Source organism: Anarrhichthys ocellatus, unplaced genomic scaffold, assembly GCF_004355925.1.
Source record: "Anarrhichthys ocellatus isolate YVR2014 unplaced genomic scaffold, GSC_Weel_1.0 scaffold16, whole genome shotgun sequence".
Classification (NCBI taxonomy): Eukaryota; Metazoa; Chordata; class Actinopteri; order Perciformes; family Anarhichadidae; genus Anarrhichthys; species Anarrhichthys ocellatus.
The window spans coordinates 685072-696512 of NW_022280046.1; the positions used below are offsets into that span (position 1 = coordinate 685072).

Below are 11441 nucleotides of genomic sequence, written 5' to 3' on the forward strand. Positions count from 1 at the left end.
AAACATTATCAAGTCAACAGGTTTGATGTCTTTGTTTGGTCCCTCAGACTTCTACCTCATTCGGACAGAAGCAGTTTGGCTTTAAAGGGAGAGTGAAATGAAGCTTGTATTACACACTGAATTCATAGATAATGCATGATTTCAAAAATACACTCCTGTCACTTCAGTGCAGTACACTTATGAAACTGTCTTGTTGCAGTACATTTGAACAGTTAAAACACAGACTATTGAACACTATATAAGAACAATATTATGCACTACATTTTCATGCCAATTACTGCTTTTAATCCACCTTTTGCTACTCTTTATATAACAATTGTGCTTTGAATCAGAGCTGCATTTACTATATTTGTTCTTCATGAAGACACATTCACTAGTAAGTTGCAGTAGACTTTATTTCCCACCTTTCACCACATTCAAAGTGAAACACACCTGCTGGGTCTGGTAACAGTAACACTGATTGAACTGGCAGCAGCCCTCCATTTACTGTGATGAAACCATTATTGGAGTGGGTGGAAATTAAGCAGTTTAAGCTCAAAGGAATTAACACCTCCCTCATACAGCTGTGGCTGATGGAAATAAGCTCATGAACGCGTCATAATGTCCTTATACCCACTCATCCAAAGTCCATCCAAAGTCATTTCAAGAAAATGGACGCTTTGTTTTGACAGTCTTTAGACTTTCTAGTGGCTGATCGTTTTAATTCTTCGAACTAATTTGGCTACAACAAATGTTACATTTCAACTCTGCGACCACTTCCAAAATAAATTGTCTCTTTATGTTTAAAGGATGATGATGGTGATCTTTACCGGCTAGTGGGTCCTCACATTGGTTGGAGTTGAGTATTGTTGATAAATCGACAACGTTATATAAAGACTATAAGATATTTGTCCGTCATGATCCGCTGCAGTTTACAGACAGGTTTACAGCTCAAGATGATGCACAGGACATAATAATCTCTCACAATGTTACTGTGAAACTATCTGTCCTATTGAACTCTACTGTCCACAATAATTGGGCAGATTCTACAATAAGTGTTATGTAAACTCAGCTGAACATGATGGTTTGGCCTCATTATGAATATTTCCATTATACATGGTCCAGCAATTTTGGATAATATACATTATCACATCGCGTGACGATAGGAGCTACATTGCAAACCTGCGAGACGTGATCACAGAAATTGAAACTTGATTATTGGTTGTGTTGATCTGTTAAAGTTAATTGTCGTATCCGTCTATTGATGACAGCAAGGCTTTAGTCTGAACTTTGTCAAAGTATCAGCTTCTGAGTTTGTGTCGGTTCCATGTGATCCTGATTGTAATGCCGTAGTGTTGATATCACATCCTACAGAAAGTGCTCATTAGATGAGTTGGCACAATGTTGTGATGATTCAGATGAGGGAGCTCTTTCTTCACCTTGTAGGCCCCAAGCTGCTTTGTTGTTAATAATTCACCCAGCTGATTAATCTTTCAGTAATACTAAACTTCAACTGGGGACGAGGTTGATCAGAGACACAGCAAGTAACTGCCCCATGTCACTGAATACAGTGCAAGATGTGTAAGTCAGCTTTGTGTGTGTTTCTACTTCAAAAGTACTTTGTATAAAAACTATGAGAATAGCATCGAAATTTTGATATTTGTCAAAATGCATATGATATACTTTCTTTTCAAAAAAGCGGAAAGTTAATGCATTTGTTTGCATCTTTTATCCTCGACTATCTCAGTCTTTCATTTGGTTTTACAAAAGGTTTCGGAACTTCATAACAAAATATTAAAGAATATTCCCGGTAATTGTGTTTGTGAGCAGCAGCTTTGTGCATTGCAGCACTTGCCATGAAAAGTTAGTGCGGCCATCTGACCCTGCTGAGAGGTGGAGCGGGTGATGTTGAGGCGGATTGGGGGGGTCAGATGCAAAAATAGAAAGTGACATGCTCTCAAAAACATATCATACATACAAAAAGACATTCAACTTCGTTTTTGAGATTTTTTAGAAATTAATTCCCAGAGTCATCTCTTTTATTATTTCTTTTTTTTTTCTGGTGTTTTTTTAAATAGGTGTTAATTGCATTACTACACACCACATTCCTGTTGTTTTTTTTACTTTCTCTGTCTCTGCGGACATTAAATGGGCCATATTGCACCCTGAGGCTTGCATGTCCCTAGCTGCAGCCCAATGTCTACAGAAGGGGAGAGCGAAAGAGAGAGAGGGAGGGACAGACGAAGAGAACTTGCAAGAGATTTAAATGTTTTTTTAATAAAAAAAGATTGACACATCTTATGTTCTAAAAAAAACAGTCCCAAAGTTGAGATCAAAACTTCAGTTTTTCTATTCATGATCATAAAAGAGAGAGGATGTGGACAGTTTTATCAGGTTAATATGGTTATACAGAGTAACAATGGCTCGACAGCACTGGATGAGATGCACAGAGGATGAAAAGGTAGCAGAGGAGTAAAAGCAGGCTGATGTTGAAGAGGGGGGGAGGATGGGGGTGATGGAGTGAAGATGCTTTGCCTCACCCTGGAGCAGAAGAGACAGAGACACAGATGTCAGAGAACAAAAATTCCCCAGAGAGAAGGGAAAAAAATCTGTTCGTTTCTCAGCTTTCGCTGTGAAACACAGTTCGTGAGAGCTTGAGTTTCTAATTGGCTCCATGTATTGACATCATTACACACTTTTGCCCCGTGTCCCCGGACAGCTGCTGTGAGAATTATGACCGTAGGTTAGATGGGATGAGACGGAAAGATTGTCACGCTGTTGTTTTCAGTGTTTTTTTCCCCCCTTTTGAACTGTGTTACTATTTTGAGCCCACTATGTTCACACTTTGACATACTTTTTACACCCAGATTATAGGAGAATATTAGCACATTTTGAATCGAATGTAAACACTTATCACATTGTCAAAGATATAAAAAGACTCTAATCATTGAAGATTGACCTCTCATAGTGAGATCTTTGGGAAGACGATTAGAAGACTCTCTTCTTAAAAGAGAGTGAATCTGTGAATTCCTTTGAAGAGATTAAATGATCTGGTAGCTTTTTTTAATTTATTTTTCTTCTTGGAAAAATGGTCAACACAGTCATAGTGCTAAAGCAGAGTGTCTAAAATAAATTAATTGGGATATTTTGATTTACTCTGGAATATCGTCCACTCTAGTTCTGTTTATAACACATTTCACTTGTTTGTTTATCCCGATGCTGACTAATGAACAAAGGTTGCCTCAGTGTTCATTGCAAAAAGGTTATGTTACAATTCATAGCTCAAGAGACCTACTAACTACTGAAGTGTGGAAAAAAAATTCACTTTGTAATTTTTTGTGTATCCTTGTTTGTTGTTATATTTCCACCTCTTCATTAGTTTGCTTTATTGTGAGTCCTGCATTGGTCCAGAATCTGTAAATTGTGATTGTTTAAGAAAATATCAAGTTAAACTTCAAATCTATAGGACACACAGCTGACATGCTTGAAAAAGACACATCTGTCCACTGGCTAGAATGTCACAGAAGCCAATTGTTTTGAGTTTTGAGTGAATCTGTCGATGTCCATCATTATGTGTTTATTGATGAAATATGTGTGTTTAAAAAAAAAGTAACATAAAGGCTCAAACAGAGCTTCTACAGCAATACAGTAGAAAGGGAATATCAAGCAGCTCATTATGCGGGAAATAATCTGCAGTGACGTGAGTCTTAATGAACTTTGCGCGCTGACATGCGTGTGACACGCGGCAGCGCAACACATGCTGTCATCCGAAGTTAGCAGAGCCCCCCCTGTGAAGCGTCACACTGACCGCCATCAGGCTGCACTTCACATTCACTGCAATTGCTCGATCAGGTGGCTGCTGCTTCAACTTGGTCCCCGGCGTTGTGTGGATGTGGATTAGAGAGTGGGATCCTACCGGCTAATGCTGAACACCTGCACGTGGTGGAGGACTGCCTTCTTTTCCCACACTCGACCTCCAGCCTGCAGCAGCATCACTCCTCCCGTCAAGCGAGAGAAAGCGAACGATGAGCTCTGATCTCCCCAAAAGCGAGTCCACCACCTCTCTGCTGAGATCCTCGGGGCCCAGCCGCAGGTCTGTGCACTCCGGTAGCGGTCCACGCGATCACCGGAGCCACCGGGCTCAGCAGCATCCCACTGGAGCTGGAGGCAGCGATTATGCAGGCTGGACGGAGGACTGCGAGACGAGCGCGCGGAGACCTCTCTGCCAACCGAGAATCGCCGACTCTCGAAGTGCGGGCGATCACCGGGGGCAGAAGAGCCCCTCTCAGCACCGACAGGCGAGCCCCCAGGATGACAGTTACTCTCAGGAGGAAGCGAGACACCGGATGAGTCTGCATCAGAAAGAGCGCGGCAAGTCCTCCAGGTCCAAACACTCCCATCATCACCGTGAGCTGCCTCCTGCAGCGCACCACCAGGGCGGCTCCCCGCAGGGCAGGAAGACCTCTCCGACTCCCTCTTATCCGAAACAAGCGGACGACGCGGCTTTCTTCTTCGAGCCCAGGGAGAGAGTGATCACCGGGTCGTCCTCCAGCCTCAGCTCTGACCCACCTGCGACCGGCGCACCTGTCAAGTCCGCAAACAGCCGCACGTCCAAACGACCGAGCGCTCCCGCGTCAGAGTATGACTCTAGGCTTCATCCCATAGTGAAGTCAGTCTTTGGGCAGGTAAGGGGGCATGTGGAGGAGACCCAACTTTTCTAAACGGATAATATACGTTTGTTTGTTAAAGTAAATGCAAAAAAGTTTCCTATTGCGCACTGATGTTGTGTAACACAATGCAAAGAGAACTCTGGTAAATATATGAGCAGCAGCAGCATCAGTGGGCTTAACTTTAGTTTTAAATGCATATTTTTTAGTCAAGTAACATTTCTTTCAAATACTGTCACTGTAAGAAGAAGACCATGTTTTAGGAGAGCAATTCAAATGAAAAGAGACATCCCCCTCCACCGGGTGCAATTACAAATATCAGCTAATTTACAAAATCAGTCAATGAGAGTAGATATCAATATGATATGACTAAAATAATCCAGTCCTAATCCCGGTAAAAAAGGTGTTTTAGTGTGTTTGGTGTGTTTTAGTATCATTACCATATTTCAAACAAAGTGAAAGTTTGATAATCTAATCCTTTATTGCCACATTTACTGTAGCCGTGGATGCTTAATAATGTAGCTATGACCTGCAGAGCTGAGTGGTGACAGCAGGTGGAGGTGGGGTGAAGGAAGCCTCTGGTCACCCCATTTGAGCAGATTAAAAATGGATGCATGCATTCAGGCCAAATCAGGCTTCCGTTTGTATCTCTGGTATCCATCAGTTTCATGATGATGGGGGGGGGGGGGGGCAGTCTGCCAAGCATCCCAATATGAATACAGATGCTTTCACGTGCCTGTCACCTGAGCAACAGCAGGGGGATCAACTTTCCCCTGAGTGGAAAACTTTTCAATGCTGAGAGCTTGTCACACACACACACACACACACTCACACACACACACACGGACACACATAAACCATGTATTTGCTGTGAGACTGTGATGAGGGTCAACAGCAAATAACGGTTCTTCCCTGCATCACCTGTTCACTAATACATCAGATGTCTGCCACACTTCTCCCTTGACTCCGACACATCACAGTGCGGCAGGCCGTCTATTCCCTCCCATCTTTTCTCCTTGTATCATTGAAATCCTTCTCTCTGCATTGATGATTAAAAAAGCTCAAGAGGAGACAATTACCTCCCCAAACGCTAATGTGTTCCAGAAATAACTCCTCTCAATCCAGGCCAGAGCTTCAATCAGTCTCAGGGGTTCCAGTGAGGCGAGCAGCGGCGTGCTATATAAGGTCTCTAGCTGCTGACGTGTGCCGAAATAGCTGACGTTTTGTCGTTTCTATCAAATATGTTTTCCACCTGATATTCTTGGAACAGTGAGCATTTATTTTATCTTCTTATTGTATATTTATTGTATATTTTGTGTCTTATTGTATATTTGAAGAGTTATGTTGTGAAATGCAACCTGCAGATCGGAGCTCTGAATGGTTTTTGGTGAGTGGAATGTGAATTGTATAACCGGATTGAAAAACATCACATCAAAAAGTTGAGTTACTCAGCGATGATGAGTGTATCTTTTGTAACTCAATCGTCACGTTAGTTTTCTGTGATGTCACTGTGAAAAGAGTTGACGCTACTCAGTTGTGCACATCATCTGTTTGTGTGAAAGTGCGAACAAGAGCAGGTGAAAGACAAAGTTATGTTTTCTTTGCACCGGCTCAGCATCTTACCCAAGCTGTTTCATTTTAGAGACCACGCAGTCATGATTACATGTGTTTAGTGCTGCTTGTGTAGATGTGGCAGAGAAATGTAGAATACAGGGTGAGATGTTACACACTAGACATTTCATGTTTTCTTATGTAACATCAAGATCTGCATACAACCCCAAGAAAATGAATTTGCTGCCTGTGAAAAAAAATCTAAAAATAGCCCACCAAGACCTGATTTTGAGATCCTGGAGGAGGACGGACTGTTTTGTTTTTTTTTCTTGGTAGAAATATTCAAATGCTTCGGCAAGCATGATACCTGACAGAGCAAATGTGAGAAACTGGCGAATAAAAGAGCAGGTCTCCATCATCGCTACCAATTAAAAACCGACAGTTTCATATTCATGAGATGAATCATGATTGCAAAAAAAAAAAGGCGAGTGTGGGGGTTAGAGTCGGTGTTAGCTGCTTGAATGCGTTTTGCAGCTTGATATTAGCAGATATGTTGTGTTATTTATTAGATAAAGCATATTTTTAATCTGACAATTCAAATATTTAAAGCAGGCGTGCACCATAGTGAACAAAACTCCCTTTATTTCTGCACATTCAGGGCTTTAAACGATCAAGGTTACACCACCTTGACCAAGGACAGAGCATGAGCTTTTTTCTTTTTTTTTTGTCCCAGCAGAAATTCAGTTTCTATTTTAAGAGATTCTAACAATCACCACATCCCTCAGTTTGTGAGACCTTCAGTGACCTTGTTCTAAAAAAAATAACATCACTGGGAATCTGGAAATGCGGTACAGACCAGTTATTGTAAGAGGTCTGTTGTCTACTGCTGAGAGATTTATTAAGGAGGAGTAGGATTTTCTATTCAAATTAAATTTAGATGAAATAATTTGTGTATTAACCAGCAGAGGGAGCAAGTGCCGTTTGCTCTAATAGGTCTGAATTCAAAGAGTGTGTGAGTGAGGGGGATTAACCGTCCACTGTGTGTCACATCAGTGAGACAGGAGAAGTGATAGGGCAGGGAAAGAAAGAGAAGGAAGCGAGGCAATTGGATAAATCGGGAGAAAGCGCTGCCAGACCTGATGATTGTTATATAAGACAAACACTCATCAACTCTCACTTCCCTGCTCCCACCTGACAGCTCTGGAGACAATGTGAGGAAAGGTCCTAAAACACAGATTAGCCCTTCACTTCCTCGCCTGGTTTTCCTGTTACTCATCTTGCATTCGCACCCAATGACGTTTCCTGTCTGTCGTTCCCTTTTCTCTTTCTCTGTTTTTGCCCTCACAGTTATTTTTCTTCCCCTCTGTCGGGGTCACACTGACCTTGATGACGTCTGTAAAAAGAGAGAGGAGGCATGCTTCACAAGGAAAGAGTTGGGTATAAATAAGAGGAAAGAGATCATCGTTTTCACCACAGCATGCCTCCAGCATGTCTAGAGTCGGCTATTTTTAGACACAGATGATATTTTTGTATCTGTGCTGGCAGAGAAGGAGGTAGAAAACGCACTCTTTGGTTAAATCCCTTTTTTGAGACGAGCATTAGGCAGTGAATTGTAAAAGCCCGCGCACACAACCGCACAGGCTGCGATTTTGAGCACACGCGTGTGCACGTGGATGCTGAATATTCATGGGGACCTGGAGCTGAAAGGGAAAAATCAGTGAGAGACAGGGAGACAGAGGACGGGATAAATGAGTCAGAGGAGAAACAACAGAGGTTTAATTGGCTAAATGAGACATGTCAATATTTTCCCCGTGCTGACGCACTAGACGTTTGACTAGACCAATTTTACATGAAGTACTACCTGAAATAACACTGAAATACCAGAATAATCTGCATGGAGGCTTATGGTTTTAGCCATTCTCATTTATCAATCAACTGTAGGATAGAACTTTGGCGTCTCAGCTCAAGGACAAGAAGATGACGCAAGTTTATCATCGCTCAGACGTCCTCCGATGACGACAAGAATACAAAAAAACTAATCTCATGGTCACATTTATCCCTTTGCATCATGAATACACTGAAGTAAACTCGGTGGCTTCAGGGGAAAAGACCGGTTTGACCGGGACATGGTTACACGTCATTCCACCTTGCAGATAAAAACAGAAAAAGATACAGAAGTGCTCCATTTATAATAGCAAAAGAACAATTGTCAGGTTGATGATGAACGCATGAGAGCTTGTTATTACATTCATCCCTTCCTTCCCCGTCCTACATCTCTGAGCTCATTTAGCACGCTGGTTCTCAGTGGATGAAACGGGATTATATACGACTTCAAGATCTTCAGTGAAAAGCAAAAGCAATTATTAGTATTTCCTCTCGAAATGAGCCTCCTGTGGGACATGCGCTTATATGCATTTGCATTGTGTGCGCAGTGAATGTTTTTCAAAAATCTCTTTAAATCTGTGTGTGATTCCTGGAAAACGTTCCCCAGATATTCCACAGATATAAAGATGTCGGTCGCTGTCGGTTTGTAGTGTGAAAGTAGTTATGCAAAGTAAAGTGTGTGTGAGTGAGAAAGGGTGAGGAGAAGGACACAGCGGAGGGAGAGGGGAGAAATGGATCTCATGCCCGTGCACACTATATAGTCTGACATTATGAGAGCTGACGGCTCCCGTGTCTGACGTCTGATGTGTTCTGAAGTTCACAATGAGCCTCCGGTGAGAGGCTGTGTGAATCATCCGCAGAACAACACAGAGGAGCCGCGGAGATATTGAATGGGAGCGAGATCTGAAGCAACTTCGGTGTGAATGTGCTCATTTAAATAGCAGAGAATAGACAAGGTCGAACAGGAGAGGGAAATAAGGATGTTTATTAGTATTGCATAGCATCCGCTAACGTTATCTCAGGAGTATATGCTGCAGATAAAACCCTATAATGAGGGTTTTATACTGTGTGTTATGGTTTGTAGTTTGAGACGACGATGGTGGAAGAAGCACTCAGATCCTTAATTAATGTCCCCCTCCGCTCCAAAAATGTGTTTTGCTTATTGTTACTTGTTCACTTGGATGTTTGACCTTTACTGTGCAGAGTTTGACACGAGCCAGCTGTTCTCACATTCATCTCCTGAAGGGAGAGAGTTTGTCTCTGCTAAACTGAAGACGTGTTCAAGCAACATTTTGTGACATCACAGCTTGTTCGGAAGCCAATTGTGATTCAATATGCAACTTACACACGTGTGATGCAGAAACATGAAGACTCCAGTGCACATACACTGAGAATGGAAAATGTTATTCAAAGTAGAGCATTTTTACTCTCAATGGAGTTCTATCTCCTATCTTATCTTTTCTTTTGGGGAAGTAAAAGTACCAATTCTACAATGTAAACATATTCCATTACAAGTTAAAGCCTGGAAATTACAAGTATTTTCAGAAGAATGTACTTACGGTAAAATTACTCATTATGTAGAACAGCTTATTGTTCTACAAATGAGTAGTTTTACTATTATTGGAGTGTTATATCATTATTGTTAGTAATGCATGGCGACAATTTTAATGTTGTCACTGGTCAAACTGACAATTCTAACTATTTTTTCATACCATTCGGTACATTAATATAAAACAATTTATCATTATTTATAAGTTGATCAAATTCTTCATATGTAAAATTTAAATCTGCAAAGTAAATAGCTTTAATATAAATGAAGTGGAGTGAAAAGTAAAATATTTCTCTCTGAGACGTAGTGGAGTATAAGTATAAAGTAACATAAAATGGAAATACTAAAATATAAAAAGTACAAGTACCTCTAATTAATACATATGTTCCTTTACATTGTTGCTTTGTGGGGGCGGCTGAGGCTCAGAGGTAGAGTGGCTCGTCTTCCAATCAGAAGAACCTTGGCTCCTCCAGTCCATGTCGATGTGTCCTTGGGCAAGACACTTACTCCCAGTGGCTGTGCCATCGGCATACAAATGGGTGTGATCGCGTATTAGATTTAGTCCTCATGGGCAGGTGGAACCTTGCATTGAAGCCCCTGCCATCAGATTGTGTATGAATGGGTGAATGCTGACAAGTGTAGTGTAAAATGCTGTGAGTGGTCAAAAGGCTAGAAAGGCGCTATACAAATACAAGTCCATTTACCATTCACTGCTAGTGTCAGAGGTGTTTGATCTTTAGCTGATCACTCACTTTCTCAGTGCTTTGCAGTACGTGTTTGTGTGAGCGTGTTTGTGTGTGTGTGTTTGTGTGTGTGTGTGTGTGTTTGTGTGTGTGTGGATGAGAGAGGCTGAGAGAGAGCATTTCTTTGCCTGACTGTGTGTTTGCATTTTCACGTGTTGGTTTGCATCCTCGATGGTTCGCAATCCATGTGTGATTTCTTTCACATTTTGCCTTTGATCTGTCCTTCAAGCTTAACATGACATTGTAACGCTTCACTGTGTGTGTGTGTGTGTGTGGTGTGTGTGTGTGAGTGTGTGTGTGTGTGTGTGTGAGAGAGTGAGAGAGATTTTGAGAGCCACAACCAGACGAAAGCAGGGTAGGGGTCGTAAACTGTGGTCATTAAACTCCACTCTGTAGCTCAGTATTGCTTCTCCAGTTTGTGAGTTTCAACATGTAACGTATTACTGCAATACTTTTCAGAGGAGTAGTTAAACATATTATTGGTATTTGTAGTAGCAGTAGTAGAAGTGGTAGTTACGTATAAGTATTATCAGGGTTTTCTCAACATTTTAAAGTTGGAATGGTGTCTGTAGCTGAAAGTATGAGGAAGAAGAAGAAGTTAAGAGGATTTGAAGATTTTCTCCATAGAGATCCTACTCAAAAACAAATTGCAAAAAGCTTAATAATTCAAAAGGTTTAAAGGTTAAAAACAGGAAAGGTCATTGCACCTTCTCCTTAAAGAGCTGAACATTTTGATAGTTGAACGGTTTAGCTTAAATGCAGAAGGAGAAGAGAACCAAAAAACGAAGAAATATAAGAAGTTGAAGAAGTTTAATAAAGATTCAGATAATGCTGCTTAATCAGCATTCCAACAATTAACAGAGCTGAAACAGTTCAAGCTGGCACAACATTTTATAAGAAAAAGGTAAATACAACATCAAAATAGCAGTTCAAATCAATAAATCATTCTATTAGAATGAAACAACTGCTTTCAAAAGGACGATGTGGTGTGAACATCATTCTCAGGGTCTTCTAACTGGACGCTCTCATCTGGAGACGAGACCGGCTCTCAGAGACTTGGTTCTTCCT

At 41.3% G+C, this 11441-nt stretch overlaps 1 protein-coding gene across 2 annotated transcripts in view; it reads left to right on the forward strand.

Moving 5' to 3' along the window:
• The first annotated feature begins 3762 nt into the window (after nucleotides 1–3762).
• cabp1b (calcium binding protein 1b) overlaps nucleotides 3763–11441 on the forward strand; it is an 18871-nt gene continuing 11192 nt past the window's right edge. The window contains exon 1 of one of the 2 annotated variants that reach the window (XM_031855792.1): nucleotides 3763–4664. In XM_031855792.1, coding sequence (XP_031711652.1) covers nucleotides 4005–4664 — 660 coding nt within the window. In that variant the 5' untranslated portion in view covers nucleotides 3763–4004. The remainder of the gene's footprint in view (nucleotides 4665–11441) is intronic. The other variant, XM_031855794.1, reaches the window with a different exon arrangement.